Source organism: Trichomycterus rosablanca, chromosome 11, assembly GCF_030014385.1.
Source record: "Trichomycterus rosablanca isolate fTriRos1 chromosome 11, fTriRos1.hap1, whole genome shotgun sequence".
NCBI classification, from domain to species: Eukaryota; Metazoa; Chordata; class Actinopteri; order Siluriformes; family Trichomycteridae; genus Trichomycterus; species Trichomycterus rosablanca.
In genome coordinates, this window is record NC_085998.1 from 4422178 (window position 1) to 4443518 (window position 21341).

At 42.3% G+C, this 21341-nt stretch overlaps 1 protein-coding gene and 1 long non-coding RNA gene across 5 annotated transcripts in view; one reads left to right on the forward strand and one right to left on the reverse strand.

The window, feature by feature from the left end:
• The first annotated feature begins 4530 nt into the window (after window positions 1-4530).
• Window positions 4531-21341, forward strand: part of LOC134323392 (uncharacterized) — a 29220-nt gene continuing 12409 nt past the window's right edge. The window contains exons 1-3 of one of the 3 annotated variants that reach the window (XR_010014047.1): window positions 4531-4605; window positions 7413-7521; window positions 13346-13586. This is a non-coding gene — a long non-coding RNA (uncharacterized LOC134323392). Of the gene's footprint in view, window positions 4606-7412; window positions 7522-13345; window positions 14198-21341 lie in introns of those variants that run through there. The other 2 variants (XR_010014045.1, XR_010014046.1) reach the window with 2 other exon arrangements.
• Window positions 12952-21341, reverse strand: part of LOC134323391 (BTB/POZ domain-containing protein kctd15) — a 48495-nt gene continuing 40105 nt past the window's right edge. For both annotated transcript variants that reach the window (XM_063004916.1, XM_063004914.1), the window contains exon 5: window positions 12952-13533. In XM_063004916.1, the coding sequence (XP_062860986.1) occupies window positions 13375-13533 (159 nt within the window). In that variant the 3' untranslated portion in view covers window positions 12952-13374. The remainder of the gene's footprint in view (window positions 13534-21341) is intronic.

Genomic DNA, 21341 nt, shown 5'->3' on the forward strand with positions numbered 1-21341 from the left:
TTTGTCAGTGTTTAATCAGTAGAAAGACTTAAAGACCCTCCAGAAGTCTAAACACTGCAGTGTTTCATACACATTACTTCCCCTCATGTCTTCAAATTATTATTTTTAAATAACTGTCCCCTCTACCTTACCCCTTATTATTTATTCATTTTTAAATTATCTTTAAAATATCAGTTATAGAGCATAGCCCACCTACTTGGATAATTAGTATTACTCACTTTAACGACTTATGTTAAATGTTAGATAAACACTTCTGCTACTTAAAGCTGCCGTATGTAACTTTTTGCTAAGAATTAAAGGCTTTGTATGTTGCACTTGTGATCCGAAGACCCTAATTTGAAGCTGTCAGCTCTGATTTTGCATTGTGTTTGTAAGTTTTCGGCATTATTTAATCAAGACCTTCACAAACGTGTACTGACGCACCATCTGCAGGCATCAGATTTGTTTTGCACAGCACAAGTTCATTGTTACACTAGTTGCCTGCAGTTCCATTTGTCAGCCAGAGGGGTCTCCAAATCCCCCAGTGCATCGGTTTCATACTGCAGCTTTAATTCAAAATGCAAAGAAACAACAGACACTATTTTCACCCTGTAAATGAGACAGCGGTGCGTAAAATTCGGGATTAATGGAAACTTCTTCCACACTTCTGAATCGTCCCACGTAAATAAAAGTGTTTCGTTTTTATTGTGAGCTGTTCTTCGTTACTGACTTTTGTAGCTGCGTTCGGATCCAAATGTATTATCTGAATTTGTGTGGAACATGAGTTCCATTTATGGCTCACAAAAAACGATCAAAACTTATTAAAGATGATGTTTTAATGTGTGATTTTTTTTACATTTCACGTCACGTCCAGTCTGATTTCGAAACAGCCTCTTCATTTCTATGCACTTGGTTTTATTTACGTTGTCGTTTATATTCAGTGTTTGTCAGTCATTGTAAGGAATTGTGATTGTTTTATTACAGACGATCTTTTAAACAGCACTATTATTGTTTTATTTCTTTTGATATTGAAAATAAATGTTACTAATATATGGTAGTGATCAAGCCCAGCACCTACGACAGTATTGTGACGTCGGGAACATTTTTCGTACTATTTATATTTTGTTTTTTGCATTTATTTTAGACGCCGTGGTTTCATTCTAAAATACCACTGGAAAATGTAATACTATAAACAAAGCACAAATCTATTCGTCTAATGATTTTACAAATTATTTTTTATGGGTTTAGATATCCAGCAGGACATTTCTACTCCTTCAGCTTTTTATCCAAAATATTACGATGATAGTGATAATAACAAACATTATTATTATTATCATTATTATAAATATAAGGAAGGTATTAATGATGTACACAGTTGGGAAGAACAATGTTTTACTCTGTAAATAATTTGTACATACTGTTTACAAGACCATGTGTTTATTAGAACTACATTATTTTTGTTAAACTCTGTACATATCCTGAAATATTTCCTGTTTGTGTGAAGAACTTCTGTATTTGTACCTATTTTGTAAAGAAATAAATGAGCTGTTTACTAAACGTGATGACTGCCGTGTGTGTCTTATTCATTCTTTTGGTCTGTTTAAATGATCATATCACTCTGGAGGTACCGCTAAGATCCGGGTTCAAACCCCAGCAGTGCTATCAGTCGACTGGGCGCCTAGACAGGCATGATCAGCCATGTCTCGGGGGGGATTGGTGTATTCCAGGGTATTTTCCGGTGGAACCGGACCCACCATGACTGACCAAAACAAACCTAAATGAAATGGAAATATACACCGATTAGCCATAACATTAAAACCACCTCCATGTTTCTACACTCACTGTCCATTTTATCAGCTCCACTTACCATATAGAAGCACTTTGTAGTTCTACAATTACTGACTGTAGTCCATCTTTTTCTCTGCATGCTTTGTTAGCCCCCTTTCACCCTGTTCTTCAATGGTCAGGACCCCCACAGGACCACCACAGAGCAGGTCTTATTTAGGTGGTGGATCATTCTCAGCACTGCAGTGACACTGACATGGTGGTGGTGTGTTAGTGTGTGTTGTGTTGGTATGAGTGGATCAGACACAGCAGCGCTGCTGGAGTTTTTAAACATCTCACTGTCACTGCTGGACTGAGAATAGTCCACCATCCAAAAATATCCAGCCAACAGCTCCCCGTGGGCAGCGTCCTGTGACCACTGATGGTCTAGAAGATGACCGACTCAAACAGCAGCAACAGATGAGCGATCGTCTCTGACTTTACATCTACAAGGTGGACCGACTAGGTAGGAGTGTCGAATAGAGTGGACAGTGAGTGGACACAGTGTTTAAAAACTCCAGCAGCGCTGCTGTGTCTGATCCACTCACACCAGCACAACACACACTAACACACCACCACCAGATGAAACAGATGGACTACAGTCAGTAATCGTAGAACTACAAAGTGCTTCTATATGGTAAGTGGAGCTGATAAAATGGACAGTGAGTGTAGAAACAAGGAGGTGGTTTTAATGTTATGGCTAATCGGTGTATACATACATATACAGGTGTACAGTACAATGAAATTCTTTTGTCCGTAACCCAGATTGTTTGGAAGCTGGGGTCAGAGCGCAGGGTCAACAGAGAGGAGCAGAGAGGGTTAAGGGCCTTGCTCAAGGGCCCAACAGTGGCTGCATAGCAGAGCTGGGATTCAAACTCTTAACCTTTCAGTTGATAGCTCAAAGCTCTACACATTAGGCTCCCACCATCCCAATCAAATGAGCTTTAGAACAATCATGGGTGCACTAAAAAAAAAACACTTTGTTCTTTTTTGTCCATGTGATTCATGTCAAACTTTAGTTAAACTTTAAGTACCACTTTGCTCAGCAGCCTCAAAGCCCTGGGCGAAGCAAGTGTCTCTTACAGATAGACAAAAATGTACAGAGCAACAGATGGGCTACAGTCAGTAATTGTAGCTTATAAAATAATAATTGCAGGCACCAGAGAGGTGTCCCTAATAAAGTGCTAGGTGAGTGTGTATGACAGTAATTATACAGAAGTTAAATTGGCCCAACATGTGAGTAAATGTCCTGATATTGATTGTTCGTGTATCCTGACCAGTGTTTCAGGGTGGATACGGACTAACTGCGACTTAAACAAATTTAAAGCAAAAAAGGGTGGCACTTGAGAGGAAACCCACACAGATGTAGAGAGAACATGCAAACTCCACACTGAAAGAACCCTGTGGATTGAACCCAGGTCCTTATTGCTATGAGGCAACGGCGACAAAAGCCAAAAGTCACTCATTCACTGTCTTAACCGCTTATCCAGTTAGGGTCGCGTTGGGGTGCTGGAGCCTATCCCAGTTTTTCAGTGGGCGCAAGGTACACAGTAACACCCTGGACGGGGCGCCAGTCCATCGCAGGGCGAACACACACATACACACACACACCCATTCACCTATAGAGCAATTCAGTGTCTCCAGTTAACTTGACTGCATGTTTTTGGTTGCTCCCGGAGGAAACCCACGCAGACACGGGGAGAACATGCAAACTCCACACTGAAAGAACCCTGCGGATTGAACCCAGGCCTATATTTCTATGAGGCCACAGCGCCAAAAGCCAAAAGTCATTTTATCATATTCTTTTTTTAACTCAACAAATCTTTCAGTGACTCGTGTGGATTGGTGCTTTTTAATAATGGAAAAGAACACTCCTGGATCAGGATAAAAATCGGTGAGAATAACTCGCTGGGGCCGGGTCCTTTCCCACAGTACAAAGATGTGCAAGTGAGGTGAATTCATTCATTCATTCATTCATTGTCTTAACCGCTTATCCAATCAGGGTCGCAGGGGGGTGCTGGAGCCTATCCCATCTTTTCAATGGGCGCAAGGCACACAGTAACACCCTGGACGGGGCGCCAGTCCATTGCAGGGCAGACACACACACACACACACACACACACACACACCCATTCACCTATAGGGCAATTCAGTGTCTCCAATTAACCTGACTGCATGTTTTTGGACCGTGGGAGGAAACCGGAGCTCCCGGAGGAAACCCACGCAGACACGGGGAGAACATGCTAACCACACAGAAAGGACCCGGGCCACCCCGCCTGGGGATCGAACCCAGGACCTTCTTGCTGTGAGGCGACAGTGCTACCCACCGAGCCACCATGCCGCCCTTAACCAAACCTGTTTTACTGATTGATTAAAATGATTCCATTTAACTCCGGAAGGTGGGGCGGACTCGGTGGCTCGGTGGGTAGCACTGTCGCCTCACAGCAAGAAGGTCCTGGGTTCCAACCCCTAGGTGGAGCGGTCTGGGTCATTCTGTGTGGGGTTTGCATGTTCTCCTCGTGTCCGTGTGGGTTTCCTCCCACGGTACAAAGATGTGCAAGTGAGGTGAATGACTGTGTTTGACATTAAACTTGAACCTGTCCTGTCATTAATGTAACCAAAGTGTGTAACGTTAAAATCCTAATAAATAAATAAATAAATAAATAAAGCAAAACTAACGGCAGCGTCCCAAACCGCACACTATCCTATTAATTAGCACGCAGGCACACTATATACGTTGTATTGTGTGGTTTGGAACACAGCCTGATTTTCACCTCAGAGACGAACAGTGAAAAAAGTCCGGTAAGTAAATTACATTTATTAATATTAAATTAAATTAGCCGTGAAATAAACTTTATTTGCTTGTTTAGTTGAGTTTTATTAAAAGAAAGACCTGTTAAATACCAATTACGTTTGAAGTTACCTTAGCAACCGTGCTAACTAGCAAACTGCTAGCTGATTTAGCTCAGTTAGCTCAATTTAATTGATATGTGTATATGTATAAATGTATAATTCTATTTAAAGCATAATCACAACGACTGATTTAGTTTGAAATGGGGCTTATAATCAAGTCCAGTCAGTTTAGCTCATATTCGTTTATTATTTGTTTATTTTCATAAAAATACAGTATAATGACTTTTAGCTACAGCTGACATCAGTACTGAGGACGTTATTTGACCAGAAGTATGTGGACAGTCACAACAGCCCAACTAATTTCTGAGTTTAGGTTTGTCGCCTCACAGCAAGAAGGTCCTGGGTTCGATCCCCAGGTGGGACGGTCCGGGTCCTTTCTGTGTGGAGTTTGCATGTTCTCCCCGTGTCTGCGTGGGTTTCCTCCGGGTACTCCGGTTTCCTCCCACAGTCCAAAAACATGCAGTCAGGTTAATTGGTGACTGAATTGCCCTACAGGTGAATGTATTTGTGTCTGCCTGCGATGGACTGGCACCCCGTCCAGGGTGTTACTGTGTGCCTTGCGCCCATTGAAAAGCTGGGATAGGCTCCAGTACCCCCCCCCCCACGACCCTGATTGGATAAGCGGTTAAGACAGTGAGTGAGTGAGTGAGTGAGGTTTTTCAGCCGAACCCATTGCTGAGTGGTGTACTTTAAGCTAATTATCCAAAATCAATGACATGCTTCCAACTTTAACACTTTGGGGAAGGTCCTGTCCTGTTCCAGCATGATTATGCACCTGTACGCAAAGCCACGTCCATAAACACACAGTTTGATCTAGTGTAAGGAAGCCCTCATGCACAGAACCCTGACTTCAACCCCATTGAACGCCTCTGGGATGAATTAGAACCTGACTTTACAAATGTGCTTTTTACTAAATGGGCACAAATTCCCAAAGGCACACTTTTAAATCTATTACATTTACATTTTTGGCATTTTATCCAAACCGACTTACAGTACTGTGACAATATATTGTCTAGGCAATTGAGGGTTAAGGGCCTTGCTCAAGGGCCCAACAGAGGCAACCTGGCAGTGGTGGGGCTTGAACCAGCGACATTTCGAGTACTAGTCCAGTACCTTAATCGTTAGACTACCGTAGAAAGTATATCCAGATGATTGGAGACTGTTATAGTGTGCCCATTCTATATCAGTGCGTCTAAAAAGCTCATTGTTATGTTTTGTCTCTTAGTGGTTAAGGTACATGACTAGTAATCAGAAGGTCGCTGGTTCAAGCCCCACCACTGCCAGGTTGCTGCTGTTGGGCCCTTGAGCAAGGCCCTTAACCCTCAATTGCTCAGACTGTATACTGTAACTGTACTGTAAGGCGCTTTGAATAAAGGCGTCTGCTAAATGCCGAAAATGTAAATATTTCATTTCATTTCATTTTCATCAACCACTTCATCCTGGTCAGGGTTGTGGTGGGTCCGGGAAGCACTGCGCACAAGACAGCCACATCCCCCTCAGACATATCCGATCATGTCTGTGTAGACGCCTGACTGGCTGATAGCACCGCTGAGCTCTCAGGAACCATGTTGCCACCCAGTAGTGAATGTATATTATTCTAAAAGCTACGATCCACATCTCAAAGTATTGGGACACCCCTTCTAATTACAGTTTATTTATTTAATAATGTATTTATTAGGATTTGAACGTCATGTTTTACACGTTGGTTACATTCATGACAGGAACGGTAGTTACTCATTACACAAGATTCATCAGTTCACAAGTTTAATGTCAAACAGTCGTGGACAATTTAGTGTCTCCAATTCACCGGAGGAAACCGGAGCACCCGGAGGAAACCCACGCGGACACGGGGAGAACATGCAAACTCCACACAGAAAGGACCCGGACCGCCCCGCCTGGGGATCGAACCCAGGACCTTCTTGCTGTGAGGTTTCTAATGACAGAATTCATGTATTGTAGTTACCTGTGCATGTGACAGGTGTAAGGAATCAATTATATTGTATAAAGGAAATGACATGCTTCCAACTCTGCAGCAACAGTTTAGGGATGGCCCTGTCCTGTTCCTGCATGGCTGTGCAAGCTCTATAAAGACATGAAGAAAAGCTCAGTTTAAAGAATCTATAGTGTCCTGCACAGAGCCCCGACTAAACAGCTTTGGAATGAACCGGAACGTCAACTGAGGTTTTCTTGACCAACATCAGTGCCCAGCAATACAAACGTTTTTTTTTTGGGGCACAAATTTCCACAGACATATTTCAAAGTCTCGTGAGAAGCCTTCTTATAAGAGTGGCTGTTCTAGCTGATTTTGAAATGTTACGTCTAACAAGCTCATGGTCAGGTGTCCAAATACTTTTGGCGCTATAGTGTATTAACCTTGTATAGAGAAAAGACCAAATCTCAGATAATCAGCACGTCTTTTTATTATAGCAAATATGCAAGTAAATCCAAATCAATTAAAAAAAACATGTAGACACTGTAAATCACATGCCCTTTAAATACCACAGTCTATTTATTTCAACATTAAATAATAACAAAATTTCACCTCGGTGAACATTGAAGCTTTTTTTGTTTTTGTATCATTATTATTATGTATTTTTTCTCATTTTTAATATATATGTACATAACATATTGCTCAGAAATTAATTTTTATTGTCCTGTTATAAGAACGAGCTCAGAATCTGTGTTTAACTTTACAGGCCCCGCGGAGGAGAGTCTGTCCACGTCCCATCGACTGTACATAATCAAGAACACCACACTGAACGTTTCATAAAGCCGCTGTTTCATCCATCAACATCCAGCACAGAGGTGAGTAAATAAAAGCTTCATAAAGCAGGTAACAGATTACTGACTGCACAATGTATCATGTTAGTTTTACTGTCGTACTGACATCACAGTACAATCTGCTTTATCTGGAACAAGGTCATGGTGTGTCCAGAGTGGTAGCCAGTTCTGCAAGTACCTAAAGAGGTACCTTAAAATAAAACCCAAACATGGCTGTGTGGGACTCACTTCTCTCTTCACTTTACTTCACTTAACAAGCACATTATTTTTTTAAATCACTCTCTCTCTCTGATCATCCTGTGTTTTTTTCTAATTAAGCTATATGGCAAAAAGTATGTGGACACCCCTCCTAATGACTGAGTTCAAGTGTTTCAGCGGCACGCTTAGTTAATAGGCGTATAAAATCCATCCTTTAACATAATATGATTCAAACTTCGTGTTGGATAAAGCACATAAACAATCTACAATAAATGACGATTTACATTTTCAGCATTTAGCATTGGAAAAGGAGTATATTATCTAAGCACTTGAGGGTTAAGGGCCTTGCTCAAGGGCCCAACAGTGGCAACCTGGCAGTGGTGGGGCTTGAACCAACGACCTTTAGATTACTAGTCCAGTACCTTAGACCTCAGACCTTCATGAAAGTGTATTGATTAATCAGTATTTATTTTATTGATTAATCTGTATTTTTTATTGATTAATTTGTATTTATTTTATTGATTAATCTGTATTCAATTTATTAATTTGCATTTAATTTATTAAATAATCTGTATTAAATGTATTGATTAATCTGTATTTATTTTATTGATTAATCTGTATTTTTTATTGATTAATCTTTATTTTATTGATTTTGTATTTATTTTATTGATTAATCTGTATTTTTTATTAATTTTGTATTTATTTTATTGATTAGTCTGTATATTTTATTGATTAGTCTGTATATTTTATTGATTAATCTGTATTCAATTTATTAATTTGTATTTAATTTATTAAATAATCTGTATTAAATGTATTGATTAATCTGTATTAAATGTATTGATTATTCTGTATTTATTTGATTGATTAATCTGTATTTATTTAATTGTATAATCTGTTTGGTTGTGTTGAATAATCGGTAGACGGTGCTTTGGTTCTGCTGGTTTTGTGGAAATTGGAGACCAGTCGTTAGAACTGGCTGCACGTTACGTGTGCTATACTGACCAGGTGTATTCAAGAACAATGTAAATCAGAGAAAACCTGTTCATTTATTTTATTTTTGGCATGCAGCATGTTCTGGGGGTTTTATCTATATAATCTGCCCCCTATTCCCCCAAAAATACTTCTGCATGTGAATGTGGGAGTGTGGTTTGGCCTGCGATGGACTGGCGACCTGATTAGGGTGTGGTCCTGTCCTGTGCATATGAAAAGACCTGCTCCCTTTTATTATATGTATTATAAATTAAAAGTAAGCAGCTAAAATATTGTGAACCTCGGTGAGTTTTGATTGTTTATGTGACTTGTTTATAGGGACAGTGGGAGCCTAGTGGGTGGAGCTTTGGGTTATCAACTGAGAAGTTGAGAGTTCGAATCCCAGCTCTGCCATGCAGCCACTGTTGGACCCTTGAGCAAGGTCCTTAACCCTGTCTGCTCGAGGGGCACTGTACAATGGCTGACCCTGCGCTCTGACCCCAGCTTCTGGGATATGCGAAGAAAGAATTTTGTTATACTGTACAAATGACAAATAAAGGCGTCCTATTGTATTCTATTCAATTCTATTCTAATTTTGGGAAATCAACACACATACAAAGATGTGTAGATCTCAGAGGGTGTCGTAGGTTGGAAGGACTGGGGAGTCACATCAAGGGGGTATTCTAGTGGTTAAAGTACTGGACTAGTAATCAGAAGATCGCTGGTTCAAGCCCCAACACTGCCAGGTTACTGCTGTTGGGCCCTTGAGCAAGGCCCTTAACCCTCAATTGCTCAGACTGTACACTGTAACTGTAATGTATTTGGATAAAGCCGTCGGCTAAATCCTGAAAATGTAAATGTAGGGGGTGTAGCATCCCAAGTAGAACACACACACACACACACACACACACACACACACACACACAGATGTAAGCAGTTGGTTTGCCATTCCGTTTGTGGTGGAGGAGATCAGAGGAGCAAGTCAACTCTGGATCAGAACAAAGCCGACTTGTCTCTAGCCCAACAGCGGATCATTCCACTCAACACACACACACACACACACACACACACACACTACACTACGACCATTTGTTTGGTAAATACAGTGCAAAATGTGAATCTGGACCTAATTAAACCCAACCATATTAATGACTGTTTTCAGATGTAAGTCTGTAATGAGAATTTTTCCTTCAGTTTGAATCTTAACCAGGAAGATAAAAACAAAACTTTTATTTACAGAAACAGAAACAGAATCTGTAAACTACACAAATACACAAGAATGGCTAAAGCTGGTCATTTTTGGAGACGTAAAAGGAGCGATCAGCTTGACTTGCTCCTTTGTTTTCATTTTTTTGTCCTGAATCAGTGTTTAGTCTGAGGTTTGCCACAGTTCTGTATTGTGTTTAACTCGACTGTAAGCCCCTCAGGTTTAAACGTCTCACTTGTGATCTGTGTGTCATCAGATCTCAATACACGGGATGAAAAGTGAAGAAACGCTTAAGCATAATATCTTTTTACTCTAACTGTAGTGTGTGTATAATTAGCAGGAATAATTTTTTCAACACGTTTCCCTGTACTGAGAAATAACCCCCAAAAGCCTTAAAATGAAGGTGTGGGGCAAATCTGTCAATACATACTGTATTTAAACTATGCAAATTAAAGACGTGCGTCATACTGTGCCGTTTAAAGTGTCTCTCTGATCAATATGGGCGACAGAAAGACTCCCAGCCAAGGATGAATTATGGTATTGTCTGGGTTTTAGGGTAAACACTTTTTAATTTAGCCATCTGAGAGCCGTTTTACGAGTGTCTTTAGTATTTCTCTGATAGTTTTGAACAAGGAGTAAATAGTTCAGGGTCTGGTGTTAAATTAGCTGTTCATGGTTATAAATGACTGGGTACGAATCTCTGGTCTGCCTTTGTATAAAAGTCTGTGGTCCGGACTCATACGGTTTGGGTGTGGACCACACTGTGTGTGCTGGTTTAGAGGACAGGCATTGAGTAACATGATTGGTCAGATATGTCAGGTTGCTTCTTTTTGTGATGTGGTGAGTGGATAAAATAGAATGTGTTCTTAAAAATGAGTTAGTGAATTAGGGATCAGAGGATTAATTTTTCACAAAAACAAATACCTTCTGAACCAAAGGATCATTGCACAATCCCCACCACTGCCAGGTTAAAGCTGTTGGGCCCTTGAGCAAGGCCCTTAACCCTCAATTGCTCAGACTGTATACTGTAACTGTAATGCGAGTCGCTTTGGATAAAGGCGTCTGCTAAATGCTGAAAATGTAAATGTATGACTTTTTTCCCTCGTTAACTTTGATTTAATCAACGAATCACAGATTTATGTAACATTTGTACAGTTTAGTTTGTCACGGATCAATCAGTAAAATCTTTTTACTCAAAGCTGCTCACTTACATACAGAAATAATTCATTTACTGTTATTAGTTGTGCTTATTGAACGAGTGAACATTAAACACAGAGCATCTACACAAACACAGCTGGACGTGTTTGAAGGAGGGAAGATCGCACGTCTTCTCCCGCTGCCGCTGAGATATGAAAGTCCAGGACTGGTCTGGGTGCCTGCGCGGGTTGGGGGGGGGGGGTCACATGGAGCTTAGCTTAGTCTAGAACCCAACACTATCCAGGTAATAAACCTGGACGCAGGTTAAACACGTGTCAATCAGGAATTGGAAATGATTAAATTAGGAGTCAAAGGGGAAACGTCCAGAAAAAGAACGGCACATTTTTTAAGCCAAATTTTGAAGGATTTTGTCCGTGGAAACAACCTAATCTGTGATGGATGATGAAGGGCAGAATAAATACCAGGAGAGTGAAAACTAGGGATGCAAATTTAGCCAAATAAAACTTACCACTGACATAAATGCTCATGTTTTTGGTCATGGGACTGACTAAACAGATTCATTTAGTGTTAATAAGCACGTTTCTCCCAAAAAGGAGCAAGTTTGGCTAAATCGAATGGTTGGTGCTCTTCCTACTCAACACTATACTATTAAATAACATTAGGCGCCCAGGTGGCTCAGTGAGATATTCCACCGACACACCAGCGCTGAGATTCTGAATTCACGTTGCCTCCGGTCGGCTGGGTGCCATCTAGCGGGCCTGCAGCAGACGCGATTCTGCTAGGGCGGGACGACCGGACTATGTGGATGGGGTCTTCAAACGCTGTGTAAAGACCCTGATCGGCAGATAGAGAGGATAAAAAGGGTTCCGCTAAGGGCTGCGCGCGGGTCGGAGGAGGCGTGAGCGGCAGTGTACCCACCTCGACTGCAATCGGGGATCCACCAGCAGCGGAAGACAAACTGACTACACTACATTGGGAGAAAAATTGGAGAAAATGCATCAATAAAATAAAAAATAAAAAAAACATCAAAGCAACATATCGTCTGTTGGTCATCACACCGATGAATAAAAATAACTGCCATGCCTAGAAAATACTGATGTACTATTAATTTATTATTACATTTATTTTTTAATTGCAGAACAGTTTTTTTTCCCCAAACCCTGTCTAAGAAATAAAACAATATTTTAGTTGGTTTTTGGCTATGGGTTAATGATTACCATTCTTTGTAAAGAAAATAAAGCTGGCGTGTTCTTTTAATCATCTCTATATCTGATGTAATACACGATGGAATCCTGGAATTACACTCGACCTGTAAAGAAATGATTCATTTGAATCCACTGATATTAAAAACAATTCCCGCTAATGAGCTCGTAGCATTGCAGCTGCTTTAACTCTGATCCTTGGCGTGCTGTGCTAGCCTTGAATGGCTGCTTGTTCTGCCGATAGCCAGCAGGCATGAGCTCAGCGCTCAGAGGAGAGTCCCATGTTTGTTTAAGTGCACAAGTACGTACTCGAGCTTGTACGCGAGCGCTGGTTCTCATTTGCCTGCGATCGTTAAAAGGTCAGCGTGAATGTGCGCTCTTTTAGTTCGGTACTGGCTCCTAGCTGCTGTTAGATTTGAATGATCAGCAGTGTGTTGTGGGAAGTGCAGACACACACACACACACTCTGTGTTACCTGGTTGTACAGGAAGGGCTTCGGTAATAATCGTGTTTGCTCGCAGCTCTGTTTAAACAAAGCGGCCTTCTCTGGGCTGTGGATGCATTACAGCATGCGCTGTGTTAACCCGGCCGCCTCGGGCCATGGGTGCGTTTCGGAGAAAGCAGAGACTGGCTCTTGCGATCCGCTGGAACATGACTCGCATTCATCCTTCATATAACAAAAGAAACTGAGAGTAAGCATGGAAGAAAAACAAAAAATCCTAGCGTTAAAGACTGTATACATCAGTGTGGCGGACGGAGAAAAACATAAAACTCTATAAACAAGAAGGAATAACAATCGCTGGCGGAGGTCTAGAGACCCTGTGCTGTTCAGTGTGGTTTAGCTGGCGTCCCTAAACACAACCCGTCCACACGCAATGTAAAGAAACCCCAAACATCATCACAGGCCAGGAACTACTGACAGCACTGACAATGGCGTTGGCTTTGGCCTGCGAGAAACAACAGTGTCGGTGTTTGAAGTGTTTCTAGTCTTTGGATTGGCCTCGATGGGTGTTTTGGCTGTTTGTGTTTGTTTCCATTGCATTCCGCTGTTGCTACCAGGCGTACGAAGTCGTGTGTGTGTGTGTGTGTGTGTGTGTGTGTGTATGTGTGTAAGTTGTTAGGAGTTAGGAGTGCAGTGTTTTTTTAGTCCAGCGGCTCCTGTTTTATCCTGAGGGACGTGTTCGTGTTCTGGCTCCGTCTATCCTCGCGACACAGCACGTATTCGCTGAACTGGGACGAGTCGACTCCGCCGCCGCACGACGCCGCCACGCTGAAGCCCTTCTGGAACAGACGCTCCAGCACCTGCAGAGATGGATATTAACAAGGGTCAGACACCTCAGGACAGGATATTAGATGTACTAGCACTAAACTTTAATCATATGCACTGTAAACCTAATATTGAGTAGAGGTGGGTTTGATATAGGTAGAAGAGGATACAGTGGAAACGTTCAGTGTTTGGAATATTTTCAAATTCATTTTATTTCATCTACCGCTTTGTTTTGGTTACGGTGGGTCCAGTTACATTGGGAAACACTGGGTGCAAGCCAGGAGTACCCTGGACAGGGTGCCTCTCCTTCGTAGGGCCACCCCCTCAGACATAGCCAATCATGTCTGTGTAGTTGCCCTGGCACGGTGGCTAAGTGGGTAGCACTCTCGCCTCACAGCAAGAAGGTCCTGGGGCGGTCCGGGTCCTTTCTGTGTGGAGTTTGCATGTTCTCCCCGTGTCCACGTGGGTTTCCTCCGGATGCTCCGGTTTCCTCCCACAGTCCAAAGACATGCAAGTGAGGTGAATTAGAGACACTAAATTGAGACACTAAACTTGTGAACTGATGAATCTTGTGTAATGAGTAACTACCGCTTCTGTGATGAAAGTAACCACAGTGTAAAACATGCCGTTAAAATCCTAATAAACAAACAAACAGATGAGAGACACATACAGATAAAATAAACCGAAAGCTGCTGAAGCCTATCGTAATATAATTGCATATTTTATTGATCTTTCTGCTTAAGCTCTTGTATTTTAGACTGTGTTTCATTCCGTTCATCCCCGTTTGTGTATTGTAAATGACTCTCACTTCCTGTTTATCATTTTTTCCTCATTTCTTCGTCTTCTCATCCCGAGCTGCGATTGAAATATATGAAAGGTGCTACATAGATGACATTTATTATCATTGGTATTATTATTATTACTTCTGCGCTGTTGGGAGCAATAAATCAGCAGTAAATAAAGAAATAAATCTTCACTTTGAGTCATGCTGACACGTTTGATGAAGGAGACACGGTTATACGCTTATTCTGGTGCGCAGAGCGGGAAAATTGTGCGATACCGCAGGACTGGGGGGGGGGGGGGGGGGATTAAAAAGCAGCGGGGCAAATGATTTCCTCTGGCCATTTTGTAGCGGTGCCTCTCAGCAATGCGACTCCAGATTCAATTCCATTAACACAGACGTACACTGCAGTTAAAAACGCTGCATTATTACCTACAGAGCCAACATGTACACAGAGGAAACTCTACAACTAATAGGTCATTTTACTGAACTGATGGGTAAATCCCTTCATTATAGACTGTTGTGCTTTACATGCTTTCATTTACTGCAACCGATTAACAAATCCACATCAGAAGTTTGTCCTAAATACTTCAGCATGCTCTCATTTAACCAAAGCAGTCACTGCCAGGAGGAGAGTGAAACAACATTTACACATACGTTATTTAGCAGATGCTTTCATCCCAAGCAACATACAACTGTGATGGAATACAGTGCAAGCAATTAATGGTTAAGGGTCTTGCTCAGGAGCCAACAGTGTCCCCTTGACAGAGGTGGGGCTTGAACCAGTGAACCTCTGATCACTAGTCCATTACCCTGACTGCAAAGCCGCCACTGCACTAATTGCTTTTTGCTCTTGTATGTTCATAAGATAAGATAAGATAGATAAGATAAACCTTTATTAGTCCCACAGTGGGGAAATTCAGTGTTGCAGCAGCAAAGGGATAGCAGGGCACTCGGTACAAAAAATAGACAAATTAACAGTTTAAAGTATATATATATATAATATAATATATAATATATAATATAGACAATTAGCAATAAGAAACTCTGGAAAAAATATTTACAAATAATTGCACATTTACTCTAAAAACACATTTACTCTAAATTTACTAATTTACTCGTTTATGAGTTACAGTTTTGCTATTTTGCACTTTGTGGGCATCCAATCACTGACTGTAGCGTACCACCCCCAACCTTTACTGCCCTGTTCCCCTCATAAATCAATGGTAAGAGCCCTTACTGGGGCCCCGACTGACCAGATGTTATTTGGGTGATGAAGCATTTTTAACACTGCTATGAAACGTACATGGTAACTGTAGTGTGTGTTGTACTGATATCAGGTGCAGCAGTGTTGTTGGGATTGTAGGGCCATTGTAGCCTAGTGGTTAAGGTACTGGACTAGTAATCGAAAGGTCACTGGTTCAAACCCCACCACTGCCAGGTTGCCATGGTTGGGCCCTTGAGCAAGGCCCTTAACCCTGAATTGCTTAGACTGTATACTGTCGCAGTACTGTAAGTCACTTTGGATAAAAGCATCTGCTAAATGCTGAAATGTAAATGTAAATGGGATTCTTAAACACTTCTGTGTCAATGCTAGGAGAGGAATATCACTCCAACCAAAAATATCAAGCCAACAGGGTCAACAGGTGATTAAGAACGACTGATGATGAACTAGAGGAGGATCGACACACATTGTGCAGAAAAAAAGCTTTCGTCTTTAACGGCTCACCTATAGTGAGGTCTTATAAAAAGGCCTAATAAATATTATCATCTAAACATTATATTTATCACTCATTGTAATTAAAAAGGAGTTTAAAAGAATAATGAAGCTATAACAAAAACTGTTGCTTATAGTTTGGGGACAGTGGTAACCTAGTAGGTAGAGCTCTGCTATACAGCCACTGTTGGGCCCTTAAGCAGGGCCCTTAACCCTGTCTACTCCACTGTACATGTGTACATGTATATATAAGATAAGATAACGATATAAGATATCTCTCACACCTGCTATTTCCTTCGGGATCAATAAAGTGTTATCTTATCTTATATATGACAAATAACGGCATTCTTCTTCTTCAAAATCCTAGTGAGACACGTTATAATAAAAATTCCAGGCGGCACCCCTGTTAGGTCCCTGATCCAGTCCTGTACCGACGCTCTGTTCATACACACTTACGCTGCACTTCTTACAAACACAGCATCATTACTAACAATGCCGACACACGTGCAGTGAGAACCAGGGAACAGATGGAGAATTTCACTTGGGCTTAATGAAAATCTCTCTCTCATTTAAAGTTCAGCTCTGCAACCAAGTCTATCAGTGATGTACTGTCTATCTCTCTCTCTCTTTCTTTTTCTGGTCCTTTCTTCCCCCCATATATACAAATCTCTGTTTAATGCTCTCTCTCTTTGTATCTCTCTCACTATCTCGCCGTTCGCTCGGTGATCTAAACTCGGCTGTCAATCGCCATGTGTGAACTACTCAACAACTCGATCCGAGCGGCTCGCTGAGTGCGAGTATCTAGCATGTTGAATATCTGGATCAGTCACTGTGGTGAGGGGAATATAGAATACATATTTATAAATAAAATATTTATTAACCTACATCTCGCTACAGAACAACCTGCTGGTCGGGTTGCCAAATCCACTCGGATTAATTTATTTTCCCTCTTTGATTTTACGCTGCACATCAGCGCACAAACTTTGATCGCTCGCTACTTGTTGACGTGTATTTTTGGACGTGGTATCATTAACCCCCTCGTCACTTCTCGCGTTTGTTTTCGTGACAAAACGTAGTTTGGGAGACCAGAGAAGCTCGTCTGCGATTCCAGTTGGTGATGGATGGTGTAGTGTGAAATACACACCGACTTGAAAGACTCCCGATTACAAGAGATCCAGTCGTGTAGTGTGAACTGGACAGAGACCTGACCACTTGGAAAATCGTGTAGTGTGAACTTGGAATAAGGAGATATGTGGCCAGGGTGTATTCATGTTTGTCATGTTCATGTTTGTCTCTCTCTCTCTGTATCTCTCTTTCTCTTTGTATGTTGCTGACAGAGACAGACTCTCTCTCACTCTCTGTATCTCTCTCTTTCTTTGTATGTTGCTGACAGAGACAGACTCTCTCTCTCTCTCTCTCTCTCTCTGTATCTCTTTCTCTCTGTATTTTGCTGAAGGAGACAGACTCTCTCTCGTCATCATGTGCTGAGCAGCAGACGGTTTATGCTGAGTTTAAACAGTGCCCTAATGAGCCAACCTGCCCAAGCATTTCCTGCTCACAGATCTGCACACAATGCAGAGCACTAACAATTCAGAAACACACACACACACACAAATTGCCTAATTGTCTCTAGTGCATATGTGGTGCTGGAAACAATAGAGGATGTGCTGGGATAAAGCTGTGCTCTCTCAAAACCAATTACAGAGAAGACAATGCAGACAAGCAGGCCACAGTCAACTGGGAGTGCTGATGAAATGATGATAGATTATTCATCTAGTACATCATTCAGGATATCAGCACTCTGCAGTAGAATGAACCGGTTATCATGGGGATCTGATCTAAATTGGCAGAAATGAAAGCTAAATATCATACAGATAAAAACGATGCTTAATTAACCAAACTGGAATAAGGTGGCACAAAATCCAGACACCTTGCAAAGGCTTAATAGTAAATTACAAAAGCAAGTGTTTAATTATTGCTTCACCTTTACCTAAGACTCCTTTTCATTAGGGCTCTAGTACAAATCAGTAAAATTTTTACTCTATTTTTGCATTTTTCCTCTTTTTACCTAACACGGACAGGGTCTCACAGAGAGCAGCATCACGTATGGAAAGTCACGCACTACTACTTATGAATCGACCATCTCTCACGCTGGCGCCTCCACCAGCCAGCAGAGGCTGTAATTGCAGCATCAGTGAGAAACCCCTTCAATCGTTTTCTCCCTCCGGTACAGCCAATTGTACGCGTGTGGGCACCAGGCTGGTTAATATAGGGCAGTTGTATCTCAGTGGTTAAGGTATTTAACCAGTAATGACAAGGTTACAGGATCAAGCTTGCCAGAAAACCCACCAAAGACTTGAAATTCAAAGACTTTACCCTACATTTACATGGGCAGTAGGGCGGCACGGTGGCTAAGTGGGTAGCACTGTCGCCTCACAGCAAGGTTTGATCTCCAGGTGGGGCGGTCCGGGTCCTTTCTGTGTGGAGTTTGCATGTTCTGTCCGTGTCTGCGTGGGTTTCCTTCGGGTGCTCCGGTTTCCTCCCACAGTTCAAAGACGTGCAAGTGAGGTGAACTGGAGATACAAAATTGTCCATGACTGTTTGATATAACCTTGTGAACTGATGAATCTTGGGTAATGAATAACTATCGTTCCTGTCATGAATGTAACCAAAATGTAAAACATGACGTTATAATCCTAATAAACAAACAAACATGGGCAGTAATTATTCACACATTCTTCTTATTAGTCAGAGCCCTGGAGCTGTGTGGCACCCACACCACCTGTAGGACTATTGCACCCACTACTGTATACAAGGCATTTACTTTAAGACGGCTTCTACGCTCACTGTTTTTAAGTCTCGGTTAAAAACCTATCTTTATTTTTTGGCTTTTAACACAGTATGAGAGTGTGTGTTTGTCTGTATCAATGTGGTCTCATTGTATATTATTTATTGTTTTACTGTTCGTTGTGGCCTGTAATGGTTATTTTACTGTAGATTGTACAGCACTTTGTACAACAGTTGTTGTTTTAAATGTGCTTTATAAATAAATTGACATTGACATTTACTTTTAGAACTGGCCAGTTCCAAAACTGAATCTCAAGAACGAGTCTTGTCTGCTCCAACAGAAACAACTGGCCATGTCTGAGGGAGGGAGGGAGGGTTTCTTGTGAGGTGCTGACATAAGTACCACACTGCACTTAATACATACTGTACATTGCTGTCATTTTATTTTAATTTTTTACTATTTATCTAGGCTATTTTTCTATTTTCGGTATATATGCAAAATTCTGTCTAGCTTAAGTTAAATTTGTACATTATCTGTATAGTCTTGTCTGTGTATTGTATTGTTTGAATACAACAGCCGGAAACAAATTCCTTGTGTGTAAACATACTTGCGAATAAAGCTGATTCTGACTCTGAAGCGGAACTAAAGAATGGTCCTCTGTAGGTGTTAAAGTGGACCGTGTAAAAAGCATCCATCAGCTTTAAACGTGCTGGAGAAGATGTCTACTGGCCTGCAGACCTTGGCAATTCAACAAGAATTGAGTGAACATACAGAGAGACCCTACAGCGACCACCGGATTAGAATCAAATACATATTCACGTACTAATCACAGCTGCATGGCACGTCCACCACTGCAGACCACACTGTGGTGGTGTGGTTCTTGTTCAGTACTGAAGTTATACTTGTGTACTGTGGTTTAAGTTAAGGTGTTACACCACTATAGAGGCCTATAGCTCTGTGTGAGTGTGTGTGTGTGTGTGTAAGAGGGTGTCAGGAGGGACATGCTCTCCCTCTCTCTGAGGTTGTGTTCCTGTCATGTTGATGAAGGAAAGATGGCATCAGTGCTGATCCCTGTGCTCAATCACTGTGATGTATGGAGCTGCCCACATTCTCCAGCTCTGGGATGCTGTGAGCGAGTGTGTGTGTGTGTGTGTGTGTGTGTGTGTGTGTTAATATCACACAGAGGCAGGATTTAGCTGCATTTCTGGCCCTTTTTGGGATCCTTTTAAAGTTTTTTTTCTAAATGCTGACGCTGTAGAAAATGCACAGGCGTGGGTGAGAGGGGTGGCTGGCTGAGCAACCTAGTTCATTGGGAGGGGCACTTGTCAGTGCACTCTCAGTCCCAGGCCTGAAAAAATAAGAAGGATTGCTTGAGGAAGGGCATCAGGTGTAAAAACTGTGAAATATCAGAAATACTGACCAGAATAATCCTCTGTGGTGACAACTAAATATGAAAGCAGCTGAAAAAAACGGCGGTAAATTGGGTTAAGTGATTAAGTGGGTCTCAGATTATCCCGTACCGCCCATCTCGGTCTCTCAGATTATCCCGTACCGCCCATCTCGGTCTCTCAGGTTATCCCGTACCGCCCATCCCGGTCTCTCAGATTATCCCGTACCGCCCATCCCGGTCTCTCAGATTATCCTGTACCGCCCATCTCGGTCTCTCAGATTATCCTGTACCGCCCATCTCGGTCTCTCAGATTATCCCGTACCGCCCATCTCGGTCTCTCAGATTATCCTGTACCGCCCATCCCGGTCTCTCAGATTATCCCGTACCGCCCATCTCGGTCTCTCAGATTATCCTGTACCGCCCATCCCGGTCTCTCAGATTATCCTGTACCGCCCATCTCGGTCTCTCAGATTATCCCGTACCGCCCATCTCGGTCTCTCAGATTATCCCGTACCGCCCATCCCGGTCTCTCAGGTTATCCCGTACCGCCCATCCCGGTCTCTCAGATTATCCTGTACCGCCCATCTCGGTCTCTCAGATTATCCAGTACCGCCCATCCCGGTCTCTCAGATTATCCTGTACCGCCCATCTCGGTCTCTCAGATTATCCCGTACCGCCCATCTCGGTCTCTCAGATTATCCTGTACCGCCCATCCCGGTCTCTCAGATTATCCCGTACCGCCCATCTCGGTCTCTCAGATTATCCTGTACCGCCCATCCCGGTCTCTCAGATTATCCTGTACCGCCCATCTCGGTCTCTCAGATTATCCCGTACCGCCCATCCCGGTCTCTCAGATTATCCCGTACCGCCCATCCCGGTCTCTCAGGTTATCCCGTACCGCCCATCCCGGTCTCTCAGATTATCCTGTACCGCCCATCTCGGTCTCTCAGATTATCCAGTACCGCCCATCTCGGTCTCTCAGATTATCCCGTACCGCCCATCTCGGTCTCTCAGATTATCCTGTACCGCCCATCTCGGTCTCTCAGATTATCCCGTACCGCCCATCCCGGTCTCTCAGATTATCCCGTACCGCCCATCTCGGTCTCTCAGATTATCCCGTACCGCCCATCTCGGTCTCTCAGATTATCCCGTACCGCCCATCCCGGT